Source organism: Sinohyriopsis cumingii, chromosome 1, assembly GCF_028554795.1.
Source record: "Sinohyriopsis cumingii isolate HCF-2022 chromosome 1, ASM2855479v2, whole genome shotgun sequence".
NCBI lineage: Eukaryota > Metazoa > Mollusca > Bivalvia > Unionida > Unionidae > Sinohyriopsis > Sinohyriopsis cumingii.
The window spans coordinates 78,797,943-78,816,590 of record NC_142961.1 but is presented as its reverse complement, the minus strand read 5'-3'; the positions used below and the strand labels follow the sequence as shown (position 1 = coordinate 78,816,590).

Sequence of the window (18,648 nt, the reverse complement as noted above, 5' to 3'; positions counted from 1 at the left end):
TTGAACTGATAAACCATGTAATGGTAAGCAAAACAAAGAAATTTCTGTGACAAGGTGTGGATAGGGACATGAAAATATTGTCAGTCAGATCAAGACTGATGGCATAGTCAGATCAAGACTGATGGCATAGTTATCCCTTTGGATAGAGGAAAAGATTGATCTCCTTGTCTTCATCTTGAATTTCGGTGGTGCAATGAATCAGTAGAGGCTACTTAAATCGATGTTTGGCCTCAGCTTGCCAAATAAGAAACAGCACTGAATAAAACCCTGTCAATTTTGGCCTTTCCAAATCTCCATTGCCTGCATTTTGATGAGTTACCATATCTCCTTTTGTAAAAAGGCATCTTTCTCCCAATCTGATGGTACATCTGTATAGAGGGGAGAGGAGGAAAGGGGGGGTGGGTTGAGTAAACAAAACCCAAAGCCCCTCCTTGATTACCCAATCATTTTCTGAGAGAATATGGAGATGCAGTGAGTCCAAAAATTGCAGAAGTTGGTTTTCCACAAGTAGGCTGTCTGTCGGTGTGGGAAGGGTAGGTCAATGTTTATGGTTTGGAGGCTTGAAGGCAGAGATATTTGGTTTCTTACAGCCTCTGTATGACTGCCTCCTAGGTTGATTAGACTATTGTCTCCTGGCACTGGGTTGGGATTGATATTGGTGCACATGTGACTGAAAAGATCCCTTGCCCCGAGCTTGCTTAATGTCCCTTTGCACTGGAACGGGCTTAGCGTTTCCAAATGCCTATGTGGGTTGAGCAGTGAGTTGGAAGGACAGTTCCTAAGCTGCCTGCCTCCAAACTTCCTCAATTCTTCTTCCAAAAGGCAACAGTGACCCAAACAGTGTCATCTGTAAAGCAAGGGTATGATGAGGTTCGAGTGATATGGACTGCAGATATGTGTCACATCGTATCCGGTCTAAATTGGCTGAAGCTGTTGAGGTATTGGCCATGGTATGGTGAGCTGCCTGTTTACTGACATCAACAATCCTGGCCATAGCTTCATAGCGTGGCTATGGTTAGATTTCTCCAGGAGTCAGGAAGATTGCTTATAAGGCCAAATCTAACAGTGAGGACACAGAGGTTTATACCAGCAAGATGAGTGTGTTGCTGGGACATGGCTGAGAAGAAAGCCCTGGAATATCTAAGGTCACTAATTCTACCTGAAGCCAGTCATGATCTTAATTTTTAGCCAATTTTATGAAGGAGTTGTAAGGATGGTGTCTCTTCCTCCTCGTTTAAATCTAACAATGCTTTAACTTATAGTACAGTAGTATAGGGTGGAAAGCATTCTGAAGATGCCAATACATTACAAATTTCCTTGACTGCAGCCTTAAAGCTAAATTCAGTTTGTTCCATGATTTAATCTGAGTATGGTTTTTTGAACGAGCTTCAACATACTGAGTCAAGTCCCAATCTGGGTCTGCTTGACCCTGGATAATTCATACCTGGTGGATTCAAGTTCGTCCTCTTTGAAAATGTCACTAGCTCTACCTTGTGGATAAGCAGAGAACATTCAGAAGTCCAGCAATGCCAGGACTGCTGGCTGATTTACCCAGTGTATTGTCAGCCTGGATGCTGGCAGTATAGAAGACAGTCCTGCTATCACCGGTACCTGCTGCTCCATGGGCCTGGATGCTGGACAGATTTCTCACCGAAATCTCCAGTATAATATAGGTGTGTCACCAATGGTGCAGCTAGATGGATGGATCTGTCAACAAGATCCCTAGAACTCCTAGTTGGCTGGACAATTACAACGAAAAGGTCTCCATACTGGGATGTCTCGGCGGCCAATTATAACAGGAAGGTCAGAAATGGTGTGGTGGTATAATGATTTGAATACAATGGATCTGGTACAAAACCCCACATGTCCTGACTGACAGGCTGAAAGGCCATGCTTGGACAAGCTGGGGTACTTACACCCACTGGGCTGCCTAAAATTGGGGGGAAAATTCCCCAATGAGTTGGAATTGCAAGCAGTGACTAGTTGGTGGGACCGTTCTCTCAAAGGTCTCCAATGCTGGACAGAATGTGACAGCTGGATGGCCATTGATGGTGTGGTGGTGTAATAAGTTGGATCCAATGGATCCCAGTATAAACACCATGCATCCCTACAGGCCCGAAAGGCCATGCTCGGATACACAGGAGGACTTATGTCCAATGGGCTGCATAAATTTAGGGAACACTTCCCAATGAGTCAAAATCACCAGTGACAAACTTTAGGTTCTCTTCCTTGACTTATTCTGTCTTTCCTTCCCTCTTATGCCTTAATGAATTATTGCTCTGAATTTTGAAATGCATGCATTTAGTAGACATTTCTCCCAAAAAATTACACAAGAAGAGAAAACAAAGTATAAATTAGCAATTGAGCATGTTTGCTAACTAGCGAATCCCAGACTTGTTCTGACCATGTATTACACATGCCACATGTCACTTAGCATATACAAAACAAGAGTCATAGTAGAATTCCATGCTCAAAAGTTGCATTTACTGCATTTAGTCGACATTTCTGCTGAAATGACACAAGAAGTGAAAACAAAACATGAGTTAATAATTCATCATGTACCAACTTACTACTATATATTCCTTGTTACTAACAGAGTAATTGAAAATAGTGTCACATTCTATGCTTTCTAGACTATGCTTTGAACCAGTTGAAATTTCTACTGAAACAGCACAAAAAGGGAAAACAAAGCAAACATTAGCAATGCATCATTTTAAAAATTCACTAAAACCAAACTCCATTACTAATGGAGCAAGAAAAAATAGTCCGTGTCAAGCTAACTCGTAAATTACATGAGGTTAATGATAGCATGGTGTAACATGGTCTTAGTTAGAATAAGTTGATAAAGGTGACAAAGTCACCCAAATTTGGCAGAAACTGTAAAACTAATGTAAACAACCTACAGGAGAATGACTGTTACACACAATAAATACAAAAAGAAAGTTGGAAATTCCGATTTCAACACTAAAAAGGCTCGGATTGCCAGAGGTAAAATGTTCAATGTTATCAGTATAGCAGCAAAGCTAAACACTAGTGACACCTAGTGGTGTCATGGGGAGTTAATGGGGAAGAATTATTGCCCTTCATCTACATGAGATAGGAAAAGATGATTTTTGTTTTATAGTAGAGCTGGCTTTGCAAGGTAGCAAGCATTTTTAATGCAATTTGAAAGAAGAACAAATTTTATGGAGAAAGTGATAAGAATTATGTGTAATGCCAGTGTTATGTATATTTGATTTCATTTAATTGTCTGTTTGCAAGTTTTAAATTTTTTTAATTTTTAATTTCATACATGTCAATGTAATGTAATTTTGCTTACTACGAATTTGATATTTTCCAGAAAATTCAGTTTGACCTGAATCTTTTCATAAATACCTAATAATAGAAACTCTGTTTCTATTTTTGACTTAGTTTCCGACCTTGATTCAGAAATCACTGAGACAAGTAAACAACTTTTTCATTTTATTTTAATCTCGAGTAAAATGATCGGTTTTTATCAAGGTCATACTGGGAGTATGTGATTTTATATGTAAACAGCCTCTATTTTGCAATTCTGGGTTTTCCGAAATTGCGCAGTATTCAGGTTTTATAATGATGTCTACAGAGAAATTAGTTAGTTCGGCTTTTTTCTTTACACTAGAAAGTGTCTGTTGTGGCAGTTTGGAGTTATATGTTAATCTTTATTACAATTATTTGGATTCTAAAAGATTAATTCTTTTTCCTGGAAATATGTGAGTGCTTATACAGAATTCTTGGACAAAGACGTTTATTTAAATTTTATTTGGAATTCAAACACCGGTATATTGTTTTCTTAGTTTACAAATGACTACAATTCAGCTCTATATCATAGTATAAGTCGTCGCCTTCCATTTTGGATTATTTTGTCAGGACTCGAATATAAATTCATTGGAACATTTCATTACTAGAACTTCTCAAATATAATTTGTGGATTATTCTTGGATCATTTTTGGATTTGATTCTTAAGTTATTTTTCCTTCAATTTTTACAGGTTTTTCCTGGGAAATAAATTGTTTGTTAAATTTTTCAAAGCTTGTTGTTTTCATTCTTTCTTTTGTTACTATTTATTAGAGCCTAAACACATAACATAAGACCAGATAAGAGATGGAGTTTATACCTTAATGATAAATAATGGTCTACTTTCACAGATGGATGATATCGACTCGTGTGTGACAAGACTACTAGCAGTCCCTCCAGAATAGTTCATGGTAATAAGCATCTGTGGCATACTGGAGGGGTGAAACAATTCATCCATACCAATACACATATCAATACAAGTGGTGGAAAATCAATACAAAACGATAAATACCATATGCAAGTTATTTTAATCTTCTGCACTTGTCAACAATTATTAGTCATTTGCCTTGTTATTCTTTAAACTGAGAAGTCATCTGAGACAGTTATTGTAAGTTAAACTGAATAAGATTTAACACTCACTTGCTATCAACAAATTAGAACCGAGTGATATGGTTTGTAATATAATATTGCACCCCCCATCCCCTGCTAATTCTGTGGTAATTAATTATCCCAGTAGCATGTGTGGCACAAAGTAGTCCCAGTTTCCACTTACCCTTCACACCCCATTTTTAACATTTGGACATTTATGTTGTGGTGTAGGGTCAGAATCAACTGCCTATCTAAAAGTTGAATTCACTGAGAACAGTGTTGGCATAGGGTATCTGCTCAGTATTTGGCGGCCTACCAAATTTAAAAACGCTTACATCTGGCCATACTTCCATACCTCTATAAAATAGATTGGAAAATGATTTATTTTCTCAGAAATTGCAAGTATAACATTTGTTCGACTAGATGAAACTAAAGTGTTGATGAAATTTGACATGGAACTCAAACATGACTCAAGACCCTGGAACAAGCATGTCATAGTCTGAACCTTGTATCAAGGAAGTTTTACAAATGCATGTTTAAAATAGGGAAAATAGGGCCACCTAGAAAAACCAAAATGGCTCTGATTCTGCGATTGGTTCATCTTCAAAAGATGATTTCATTCCATAAATACAGGCTGCTGATAGTTATGATGACAAAAATTTTAAAAGTCATGAAGTATACCAGATTACTGGAGCTGGGAAAAGTGTTAATGGAGATACCAGTGGATGATTTTGAGCCCAAAAATGGTGTTATATATGCGTCTGATGTACATGCTAGATGAACACAAATAAATGGCATACCAGTCAGTCACTATTTTAGCCAGTGCAAAAAAGTCAGATTATCAAGCCAAATTAAAGTACAGATAAATTGAAAGTAGAAAGCAATTTGTTTATCTCTCCAACAATTTAGCCCTGCTGGATAATGTGCAACCAAATAATATTTTCATAACAAGGTTACAATAAATTGAATAAATAAGAATTTTTTAAAAATTTAATTAAGAAGTAAAGATATTTATCTGATCAAAATACCTCTGTCTAGTGGCTAAAGTGAGTCCTGCAACTGGTCAAATGGAGCAACTTTAAATGGCATAAAATACTTAATAATAATGACTGACAACAGGTGTGTACATGAAGGTATTTTTGTTATCTTGTGACAGTTGAGAATGACAATTAAACAGATGCCAAGTATGTCTGTCTGTAATCTGCATATTGGAATTACAACCAGTAAATCTCATTAAAGCGCACCACCTACCAATGACAGGCCTTCTAAAGATGGAAAGACCATCTAGTTCATATGTGTATCGACAATGTATCAAATTGTAGGATGTGTATCATGAATCATATCAATACACGGCTGTGATGTATCATTTCATCCCTACATACTGCCAATGAATTTTTCATTTTACCGTCTTCAATGCATTCAAAATCTGAGTCCACAAAGTGCTCTTTGCCTGCTTATTGAATATAAAATTTGTTTGGGCTTATTCAATAGTGATTAACTGTCTGCTATTATTAAACTACATCTTCCACTGGTTATAATGTTCATTCATTACACCAAGTTATATATTTTTAATAAACAAAAATTGTTTCCCAACCACAGTGGTAGAACAATTTTATTAATCTTTACACATCATTATAGACAGACTGATGGACAAATGGATGGAAGAACAGAAGGAGGGTATCAGAAAATGTATAAAGTTTTTTAAAAGCATGAAGATAAACATATAAAAAGTCATGAGTATGACTTGGCTTGATAGCATACCCATACACAGACAGAAAAACAAATATCCCCTCTCATCCCACTGCAGATTCCCATCTTTGTCCTGTTTCATCTTGCCAGCATGAGCAGCCTCATCGCAACCCACCCAGAAGAACTTGAAGCCAACCAATAAGAAAATGTACCTCATCCTGTAAGACTTGTCTGTAATCACAAAAATATATTGGTAAAATGGTTACTGGAAATTTTAATAAGACTTTTAAAACTGCAAATGGACAAGTATTTCTTGTCTTCATAATAACAGTGATTTTCTCATTGGATTCTTAACATGAATAATTTTTATATTTGTTATAATTTTCTAAACGTTGGGGATAGGTTACAACTCAGCCCAGGCCATTGCAAAATTGAAGTTGCAAAATATTTTTATAAGAAGCTGCAGTAAATAGAATGTGACAAGGATCATTTCAGTTATGATGGCATGAGCTTTTCAGAGTTTTTACTGCCAGGTACTTGAATTATATATGTACACACTGAATCATCCACCACCATTAAATGAGTCAATTCTCATATGGGAGACAACAAACTTGCTCTTGACATAACCAAAAAACTGACTATGTCACTCTATCTGCAGCTTATTAACGTTTCCCCAAAGCAAATGCACATGACAATTTATTTTTATTAGCATCAAATGCTGATGTACCATATTTACTTGTGAACTGCAAAGATTCTGATCTGCCATTTCACTGCATAATGTGCCAACCTTTTACCACTTTTAAATAACACTAAATATAACCTTTTGTATGGCGCTAATTAGCCTAATAGTTCTGATGTGCCGTAAAATATAAGCAATCAATAATCAATCAATCTTTTGTAATAAACACAACATACCTGAATAACATCAGCTATGCAATCTATTCATGAACTTGTAAACTCTAGATCTTATACACCACATTCTACTAATAGTCCACACAAAAAACAATGACAGACAGCAACTGTATTGAACTATAAGCTATGTTCTAGCTGCATTGCACAGACAATGATGTTCTGTGTGTGTGTGTGTGTGTGTGTGTGTGTGTAATATTTGGGATTTTTAATATAGCTGTAACAATTTTTCAGGTATATCGCTACGATGTCTGCAGTGTGGCAGTTTATAGTGATGTCTAGCACCGGGGCATCATGTCGCAGACATGTAGCATGATGTCCCAAACTGTCACATTATCCTGACACCAGGCCGACCAGTCCTATCACTAACCTCTTAATGCTGAGAACCATGCGAGGCAGCTACTTGGTATGATTCAGCTAGGGTTCGAACCTGCGACCTACAACATCTGCGGCAGACAATCTAACCATTTAGGCCACCTGTGCTGTCTATACTAATTGGGACACACCATTCAACTCTCTGAATATGCCACCATTTTGGTGTCACACTTCAGGGAAAATCTTTGTATACACTAATCATTTCATGGAATGGACTTATTCTAATAGTTTTTTATGCCAATAGCTATGGTTTCTTGTCTCTCACTTATGACAAAAGACTCAGCATTTAATAGCTTGGTCTCTACTGGCATATACACCACAAATTTGACAAATAATTAAGTAACTATACTTACTTAATCTAATTCAGTATGTTGAAATTCTTAAATTATATCTTTACAACACTATGGAAGTACATAAAAAGGTAAGTACCACAAAATAAAATGTAAAACTTCATGACTGCATGATGGATAAAAACCCAGTTTTCACCTTAGCCAATTAAGGGATTGCATCAAAGTACCCTGATGTAGAACCAACATGATACTGCAGTCACTATATACCAAACTACTCATATCTATGGTATGTATAACATGTTCTCAAACTTGAGTTATAGTTTTGAATAAAAAATTGACAAAACATAATTATTAAGTATTTCATGCCCATGTAACACAGTTATGTGACCAGTCATTTGGAAGACTGGGTGGTTAAAATAGATACTCACTGTCATTGTGAACAGAGGATATATTTGCTCAAATTTAGCACAACCAATATTATTTTCTGCTTCTCAAATGGGTTAAAATTCAACCAAAACATCTGTATTTGGCAGTTTGCTGGAATTTTTTTAAAAATTTAACCCATTCTGAATGCGAGCTTTATTAATTTGCTGTGCACTGTTCCCACATCTTCTGCCACCCAGTCCAGTAATGAGGTGACATTATCTAAAAGTGTGAACCAATGTGGCCATGTAGAAAACTTTGTGGATCTTAAGTAAAAATATTATTGTTGTCCATAAATTTAATACTGGTGGTAATGTAGGTTTACCAAAGTCTGTTAATTCATTATTGCTGAGTGGTCTGCACATTAGTTATCACAAAATTCTGACAAAAATTATTGCTATGGACGTTTACAATGGACAATAAACTGGATCCAGAAAAGTTGATGTCAAGTCTAAAAGTTACTAATGCACAAATGGGTTCCAGCACATCATGCTTTTATTGTGACACCACTGTGTGAGACAATCTGGTTTACACTGGATCACACCACTTGGACTGCCTTACCTAACAATTTTCATGTACTTCTTTGTACTGATTTTGTCACTTGTATTTCATGGTGCAGTTATAGAATAATCTTGTGATAAATATAACAAAAATAAAATGAATGATCATCATTTAATAAGATCCAATTCTCAAAAATTAACCTATGGCTGCAATAGCCAATACTGCATGCAAATCACTTGTATTTTACATCATAAATGGCAACAACATTTATCACAAATTGTGGCACAGACAACAACAATCTACCACAAGCATCCACATGGTTACTGGCACGCGCGAAAATCACAATCAGCTTATTTTACAGTTTTATTAAAATGATAATTGGATTACTTATGTTAAGTTGCATTTGAATGTACTTTTTAATGTGTCCATTATGAACCTTACACTGCAGTATATCTAGTGTTGTTCCGATTATCGATTATAATCGATCATCAGTTGGTTGAGGGAACCAATAAGATAATCGATCGCAAACTCCATTAATCTATTCCGTGTAATGGGAGACTACTTTTTAGTTGTATGCAAAGCACAAAGGTTAGTAAAACACCCAGCCACTAAAGTTGACCTGAAATTTATTAATTCCCTTCGCAACTACAAATATAAAACCATAAGATATGTCATAGGTGCAAAATGTCATAACTAGGAACATTTAGTAATTATTACTTGATAAAGTTGTTAAATTGTTGAGTTAATAAATTTAAACACATTTTGATGATTTGTTTCAGTTTAAATACATCATTTGTAGTATTTTGTAAACAAATAACAAACAAGAATAACATGTCCTTCTACACCTAAAATTAGACACATCACATGACTGAAAGGATTTTGGGGGATTGTAGCAGTATTTCAGTTACATATGACTTATCAGCCATAAAAGGTTGCATTCATTTAACAAAGATGTAGAACAAAAATAACACAACACAATAGATAAAAATGTAATATTTTTATCAGGTTAAAATATACATGTCAATAAATGAGATTACTCCTGTACATTTATTCACATTTTGAAGTAACCGATTATAAGTTGGTTAAGTGGAACCAATTACCGATTATGAATTTCTGACCGATTCCCATTACTAAGTATATATACTGTCTGTGTGGTATTTTAAGTTCGATTGTGGTATTTTCAAGCTGATTTCTGGTAGGCTGGGGTTTTGTTGTGGTACAGTGTGGTACACTGTAGCCGATTTATGTAAATCGTGACACCCCTTCAGTGAAAATACTACTACTAATATTACAGTCCAATAGCGTCAAGGTCTTACATGTAGGACTACTAGTAATACTGATAGTGTGGATATAAGGAGTTCATCGTGGCTTACTGATAAATTTTAAGAATGACGTCAGATCCTCGATTGTACTTGGAAAGTATTATAGATTTGAAATACTGAAAGCCCAATATATAGAAAGCTAAATCTAGATCTAAATTATAAAATTAAGATGTCATGAACCAAGAGGCAGTAAAGTGAATCACATCATGTTGATTGAAGTTTCCTTCCCGCAATTACCTTTAAAATAAAGAGTAAGTTTAGAGCACAGGATTACCTACCCTGAATTATATAACTCGAACACATTCGCAACTTTGAGGTCATAGCCGAGGATGCACCGGTTGACTGAAGCCTACCGATTACTGAGCAAATGCCTTTTGCAGGCAGAGAGCATCACCCGCTGAATACGAGTTAAATGTGGAAAATGTGAGCTGATATTTCACGATCTTGCATCTTTTTGCGAGTGCTAAATATTCCAATGATATACAACAAAATCATTATTTTAAAAAAATACTTTAAGAAATGTTCATGTATAATGAATACCAAAGAGAAAATGAAGCTTAATTGGCGTTTATTCCTCTATCGCTAAATCAACTCAGCGTAATTAATGCGGCCACACGCATCTGAACTTGGTGATATTACCCCGTGTAACAGGACACAAACGTTGTGTTATCAAGAGTAAGCATGATACCCCGTTTACGTCCAGCCATTTTATTCACAAATACGATAAATTTCGTAATTGCATAGTGTTTGTTTTTGTGATCTTGTTGTATGATATTTATGTGTTATATAGTATTGTAAGTACTCAGAGCTTCTAAAGAATAGGAGCTGTATTAAGTCCACAATATTATTATTATTATTATTATTATTGTTATTATTATTATTGTTATTATTATTATTATTGTTATTGTTATTATTATTATTATTATTGTTATTATTATTATTATTGTTGTTATTATTATTATTGTTATTATTATTATTGTTATTATTATTATTGTTATTATTATTATTGTTATTATTATTATTATTATTATTGTTATTATTATTATTATTATTATTATTATTGTTATTATTATTATTATTGTTATTATTATTATTGTTATTATTATTATTGTTATTATTATTATTATTAATCTGATATTACGTATCCCCTGATAACTTTCTCTGGCTCTCATCTTTTGTAGGATTGCAGATATCTGTATCAGTATCATCACCATCAACTAAAATCCAAATGGTTGTCCCTAACATATGTCCTTGGTTCATTCTGGTCAGGGTGATCGTGAACTTCTAGTCCAAAAATACACATTTGTATGCGTGTGAAATTACACATGAAAAGCAATTCAAATGTACGTAGTTGTTTTAAAATATAAAATGATAAAACCGATTGAGATGTATCGTATTTCCGTTTTTACTCCCGTTCTCCTGGCTCCTGGCATGCAGTATAATTAATGAAAGAAAATGGTAAGGAAAAAAATAAAAGCCCATCAGAAATAGGATTTAGCAAGTTGAGATTTTATCCACTAACGAGAACTGTAAGCAGTATTTAAAAAAATCCTGTATTGCCTGATATTTTTTTTAATTCGCTGTTAAAATTTAGCATTTCCATCCTCTTGCGCAAATTCTCAGAGAAAAATAGATAAGCTGTCATTTTATGCTAGATTGATAATGCGATATAGATCCAAGTAATTTCGGGATATTTCTCAAACATACTACTAACTTATCCCAGGTAAGTAAATATTAGCGGGATTTTTAAAAAAATTAATTTGGCTTTCTGTACCGTGGTAGGTATATAAATTGTGATTTTTTTTGTTGTTGTTTCTTTTGTAAATCTCGACTGGCACACATAGGCGTTTCCTTTTGAAAACCTTAGAAACCCACCCACCCTACCCTGCATATAGTTGGGAATGCCATTGTCAGTAGTGACCTTAATATACGTTGGTGTCATAACATTGACATTCCCACATTATTCGAAACTGCTTTTTATCAGCAGTTATTTAGACTACTTGTGGAATATTTATTTGTCGATCTATTAATTTGGACAAGAGAACAATTAATTAGATGTGGGGGGGGGACAGGTGCGTGTAAAATCGCTATACTACAATGATTTTTAATGTCAGTGTCGTGAGAGGAAGGGATTCTTAATTAAGCCTTCATTTATTTAAAAGTCAGACAGACTAGAAGGACTATGTTAACTTCGATCTTTGTATCGAACGGGTCAGATTTGAAATTGTCCAGAATTAGTTATTTGGAAATCTAGAAGTCAGGCTGAGCGCAATTTTGGTGCTTATTTATAAAAAACGAAAGATATGTTTAATCCTGGTTGGTTACGCTTAATAAGGTGCGTGTCTCCCACACCAAATTTCTTGGGTTTTATATGCCTTATTGCAAAAATTGAGTCAGTCTACGTTTTCCTGCAAGAAGAAAAAATATAGGAGACTCCGAGATTGAATTTAGAACAAATTCAATCGTAAAACTTTTATCCGAGGAACCGTATGTCTGGAAAGTCGACGGACACAATTCTGGCGGTAGAAGCGAGCAAAGCTTGAAAGCACAAGGTATTTGCGTGAATCTCATGTAATTCGTTAATACCAATATAATGATTTGCTTGAATTTATTTGCTTATATTTGCATGAGTTTATTTGTTTAAATCCATAGATCAGTTTATTTGATATGAGTATATCTATGTTTGAGTTCATCTATCTGAATTCGTACAGTGATCTGCTTTATATATGAGTAGTAAGGTGGGATACCCTAGGGACAATGGGACTTAGCATTAAAAACACCCCTGGGACAATCTGGGGACAATGGAAATTTAACATGGAGAAAAATCGTGGGACAATCTGGGGACAAGGGAAATTAGCATTACATGGGAATAGAGTTTGGGACTGTCTAGGGACAAGGGAAAATTGAACATGGGGGGAATAAAGTGTGGGTCTGTCTAGGGACAAGGGGATTTGAATATGGGATTTTTTTTTTTAAATTTAAATTTAAATTTAAAAAAGGGGTAGGCAATTGAAAGGCTATCTCTTTTCGAGAAATATGGCTGGCCCTGAAAAGGGCCTTTGGGTTTTTCTTCTTCTTCTTCTAACTTCTTAACTTCTTCCACCATCCTCTTATTTTGTCCATCATTCCTTTCTTCTTCTTCTTCTTTTCTGTTTCCGGCATCCAGTCCGGGTGACCCATAGCCCGGAACTTCTCTTGGATTTTCATCCAGTTTGCGTTTAGTTTTTCTAGTTCTTCCTTTTTTTCTATTTTCTTCTTCTTTTCATTCCTTTGACCACTTTTCTTTGATCTTCTTGACCTCTTCGGTCAGCACATTCCTCATTACTTCTTCCGCTTTCTTAAGTTTGTCTAACCCCCACTTCGCGAAAGACCAATCTGTCCATTCTACAATGTCTTCTAGAAAGCACCTTGCACTTGTCACATGAACTATCGCTTCTTTTAACTTACCCACTTTCACATACGGTGGTTTAATTAAACCTCTGATTCTCTTCTCCTCATCCTCTATCATTTCTTTTACAATATTTACGGATAAGTGGAGGCTGGTTACTTGTCTTGAGACGAAGTCTTTTGTCACTGCATACCTCCATTCCTGTTCAACCCTTTCTGCTACACTCAATGCATCCACCATCCAATACCAACTTCCCATAAGATCGTTGTATAAAGCTGAAGCTGCTGGCATCTTCTTCTTTGCTTATTCCGTAGAATGGGCTCCAATGGCCAACACGGTGGGTTCTTATACTTAAAGCGCGTACGTGAAGGAAAACATCCCCCTAAAACATAAAATTGATCTTACCTAGATCATGACCAAACATCGCGCGGACGTGAAGGAAAACATCCCCACTTTTCTCATTTCATATAATAAAATCAAAACTATACTCTCCACATACGCTAAGAAACAATTAAAAAACCCATAATCTACTATTCACACAAACTTACGTGAGAGCTTACAAACACAAACACACAAACACATACCCTTACACTATTAAAAAAGAGTTAGTGTTTATATTCACACTACTCTACCTACACACATTGGCAAATGGATCGTTATTTCTTTTCTAGAGTATTGGGTAGCCCTGAAAAGGGCTGGGGTTTTTTTTTGGGTTTTTTTTGGAACTTCATGGACACCTGGTTAATGGTGACACCTTCCAGGCCCGGCGCCACATACACATCTTGTCCCCCAGTTACTTTTTACCTTTTTGGGGGAGAGAGCAGAGGCAGGATATGTGGCTTCAGAATCCCAACTTTCGGTTTCTGGGATTCTGAAATTTTTTCTTCTTCTCTCCTTTTCCTCCTCCTCCTCCTCTTCTTTGTATCTTCTCTCCTCCTCTTTGTATCTTCTTTCCTCTTCTTCTTTATATCTTCTCTCCTCCTCTTCTTTGTTTCTTCTTTCCTCCTCTTTTATCCTTCCCTCTTCCACAATGGCTTCCGCGGCCAGTTCATTTAATATGCGCCTGGCATATTCCAGATGCACATGAAGTTCCAACAGTTTTTCCAGTCTCGTGTTCATTTTTGGTGTTGATCAATCAACAAGGGTAGCTAGACTGCCGAACGAGTTTCAATTTATAGTGAAAGCGCGGACGTGATGGAAAACATCCCCTAAAAACATAAAATTGATCTTACCTAGATCATGACCCAAAACAACAACGCGCGGACCTAAAAGAAACACTCACTCACTTTTTTATGCTACCCATCACTATTTTAAAATTTTTTATAAATCACTTCAGTAGACTATCCACATACGCAAAGCAATCCAATCTAACTCCAAATATACACCTCAAACACCAAAAAACATGATTTTAATCTACTATCCACACCAACGTACGTGAGCACTTACAAACACAAACACACAAACTCACAAACACATACCCTCACATTTTTTAAAAAAGAGTTAGTATTTATATTCACACTACTCTACCTACACACATTGGCAAATTGATGGTTATTTCTTTTCTAGAGTATTGGGTAGCCCTCAAAAGGGCTGTTTTTTTGTTTGTTTTTTTTTTGTTTGTTATGGCAATCTTTTTTAGTTTCTAAGAATGCGATGTCCTCTGAGGATAGACTTTCTGGCGATAGGTCTGCTTCTTCGGAAAGAGAAGAAGAACGTTTTGGTGTCGATACGACAATCGACAAAGCCTCTGTCAGCTTCAGGTTGCTGCTGTTGTTGTTGTTGTTGTTGTTGCTGCTGCTGTTGCTGCTGTCTTTGAAGTCTGTACTTCTCTGTCCATTCTTCTTTTTCCCTGTTCACTTCTTCTCTGAAGAGCTCTTCTATCAGGTCTTCAGTAACTTTTAGCATTCTCACATTCTCTATTTCTTCTGGCTTCGGTATCAGACTGTGTCTGACCCTATGCAAATTCACGTAGGCTTCGTTGAGCTTAGCTAGTTTGGAGCACATCTTCGTAGGAGGATGAGTCGACAATGGATGGTTAGACTGGAAACAACCCCGGTTCTTAAAGTCAAAGCGCGGACGTGAAGGAAAACATCCCCCACACGGTTTTCGAGCCGCAACGTTCAATGAGTGTCATGAGAGGGATAGTAAGAAGTTAAAGAGCATCAATCCAACATTCTTATAGCTAAACAAAAGACAAAGGCATTTTTTTTTCAAAACACAACATTTTTTATTCAAAAATCACTTAATACTAAACAACAACTCTAACATATTTTAAACAATAATCCAACATTATAACATCAAACATTTCTTCTCAATTTACAGTCTACTTTAAACAGGGCTGACAACGTTGTGAATGAAATTGTGATTTCCACTGTTGGAAATCATTAGGCCATTGATGGACACTACGTTTCCTAGCTTGAGACAAAAGATAAGCATAATGGTCACAAAACCATCGATCTACTTTCACATCGTTTCTAGAAGAAGAACGAGGATCAAAATGAGTCACTAAATGTTCTAAGGAATAGCCCAGGCTGCGATGATGCAGAAAATACACACAGTACTGTCCACACACCAAGGAATCTGTGCCTTGTAATTTCACATTATTGAATCGGGTGGTTTGAGCATTTCTTCTCATAAAGTCAATGATATCGTCTTCCAAAGGAGGCAATCCATACGAATCGAAATATTCCACACATCCTTCTTGAGGAAAGTAGACGGCTACCCAGTGGGTTCCTGGGAGATGACTGTCGTCTGTGTTGATCACGTAAGCTTGATGGTCTTTAGGTTTGCGATGAGGGAGTTCATCTTTAGCACAGACAACAGGATTCCAAGAAGACGTATACGAACTGTGGTTCAAAAGGTAATAAAGTTCCCAGGTATCCATGTTTTTGTGTGTTTTTTTTTTCTTCACAGGTAATAATACGTCGTCAATTCAATCCTGACTTTTTGCTTGAAAATGTCTGACAAATAACCGTTTCTTCGTTTCGTCTCCTCACTCTGATTCAGGAGAGCTTCGATACGATGGATCTCTTGAGTGGTTAATGGTGGACAAGAATGTTCACGCAAGTCTTTATACCACTGGTGCAACACGTCTTTGTCCGAGATGAGACTCCAAGCTTCGTCCAGATACTCGTCCAATTTTTCTTCTTGACTCAACATCAGGCATTTATCGTGTTCAATTTGACTGGGATGATCGTTTTGACATCCATAGCAATTTTTCTTGATCAATTCCGTCATTTTTTCGACCAAGTATTTGGCAAAACAGGAGACTAAATGGGCTTCTTGTTCTGGCCATCTTGACTTCATCATGATCACTTCTTCTTTTTCCACGGTCTCCTCACATTCCATCTTTAAAGTTTCTCCACTAGGTAAAGAGGGATAACAATCTTCCATGACTTCTAATAATCTAGAATGACTTCTCTCAAACTGTTGATTTCTATGGTATTATCGAATTCGGCATACATGATGACGTTCACTGTCTCTGTCAGTTTATCTGCAAACTGAAGTTCCACACGAATCTGGCCTGATTTTATAGGGTGGAAATGTCCCTCGTCGCTGCCTTGGTCTGGAGTAAAATCGAAAGCCCACAAAGCGTAGCCTCCTGCATAATCTTCGTACGTAATGCCGTGACTGGTGTTGGTTCCTAACTGTCCGGTGGCTTCGTACAAGGACAAGTACGATCTCAAGTAATTGTTCTTGGTAAAGTCAGGTTCGAAAGGTCTGGTACACAAGGTCTTGCCATTGCGACTGACTTCGAGTTTCTTCACGTTGAAATGTTGAAAGTTGAAAGGATTTTTAGTGAAGGCTCCGTTGAAGGCTGAATTCGAGACCATACCAAGGATTAAACGTTTGGGTAACTGTCCTTGAAACAGATGATCTTCGATCATGGAATGATGTTGAGCGGGAATGGTGAACGTTTTCACTTCCACACGTCGTATGGGATACTTGGCGGTCGTTCTGCTCAACGTTTGACTGATTTCGTTACCTACTTTGGGTAACACTTCCACGCGTCGTACGTAGAATTTGGCCTCCTCGATTTTGCTTTTGGGATTGCCACCAGTAGTAGCATCACTATCAGCCAACAAATGGAAAGCGGTACTGCTACGATTCAGTCTCAAGCGAACACTGACCCCGTTCAGCAAATATTTCTCTTCCAACCACATGTCCAAATGCAAACGATCCATCAGTTCTAAACTCTTTCCACCTACGATTTTCTTTTGTCTTTCCCCGAAGCCGTTATTGTCTTTATCTAGTTCGTCAAACTCCTTCGCTTCGTCAGGTTCCCATAGCACACAAGCATTGAGATGAGTATCCTTGGCATCTATTCCGTACGTCAAGAGATTTTCCAGGTAGGCATGGTAAGGGTAAGTATCCATGCTGCTGCTGACTAGTTTGTTATTCAAGTACAAGTCCACTGAGCTGAACAAGGAATGCATGAAATTGTTGACGGGAGCTATATTCTCAGCGTCATCTACTTTATCATTAGCCTTATCTACAACTTGGACTTTCAAGTACAAGTAACTGCTATTCAGATCGATGTAATCTTCGGGTTGTCCTTTGATTTCAAACTCGATGGGAGCGGAATCGGTTAATGAGGAGACGGGGTGAAATTCCACCCACTGGGATTCTTGCATCGTCATCATGGTGGGGGACATGGCAAACAGATCCAGTTCCGTCTTGGAACAAGCGCAAGACTCTCGGTGCATCATTTTGTTCTGTTCTTTCTCAATAATCGAAAACGTCTAAGTCTCGATCGGTTCTTCTTTTCTTGGCCTTTCTAGCTTGAAGTATGGTGAAAGGGTGTTTTCTTCGTCGTCGTCTCTTTCTGCCTTGTCCTTGCTGAATGCCTGACTCGGTAGCGTGCAGGGCATTTATAGGTGTGTCTCGTCGGCCTAAAATGTCTTTACCCGTTTGCAGCAAGACATTTTTGCCTGCCCTCATGAAGGCTTCTTTAGGGTTTTGTTTGTCGATGATGACATTTTGGAGAAATTCTTTGCCTTGCGTCAGTGCCGCATCTTTCAAGGCGTGCAATCCGCGTGTCACCATCGGTTTCAAGACTGGGGCCACCGAACGAAAGGCCGATTTTAACATGTCTCCTAAACCGTGTCCTCGCTGTCGAGCAACCCCTCGGTACACTGGATACATGACTTACTTACGAGTCGTGAGAGAACCGTTTTCGAAAATGGAGTTTCACCGTGACTTTTCCTTTGGTGAATGGAATATTTTGTCCCAAATCTCCTTTTATAGCAATGTTGACCGTGTCCAAATACGACTTGCTGACAGGCAAATAGTGAGGATGTACAAATTCGCGGTGGACGTGATAAGTGTTTCCACCTTCCTCGTCAGT

General features: G+C 37.1%; 1 protein-coding gene across 4 annotated transcripts in view; it reads right to left on the bottom strand.

Moving 5' to 3' along the window:
• Positions 1 to 18,648, bottom strand: part of LOC149807182 (GDP-fucose protein O-fucosyltransferase 1-like) — a 151,214-nt gene that overhangs the window by 54,337 nt on the left and 78,229 nt on the right. The window contains exons 1-2 of one of the 4 annotated variants that reach the window (XM_089963212.1): positions 9,908 to 10,174; positions 6,166 to 6,324 (exon numbers count right to left, since the gene is read on the bottom strand). In XM_089963212.1, coding sequence (XP_089819338.1) covers positions 6,166 to 6,310 — 145 coding nt within the window. In that variant the 5' untranslated portion in view covers positions 6,311 to 6,324; positions 9,908 to 10,174. Of the gene's footprint in view, positions 1 to 6,165; positions 6,325 to 9,907; positions 10,175 to 18,648 lie in introns of those variants that run through there. The other 3 variants (XM_089963205.1, XM_089963230.1, XM_089963221.1) reach the window with 3 other exon arrangements.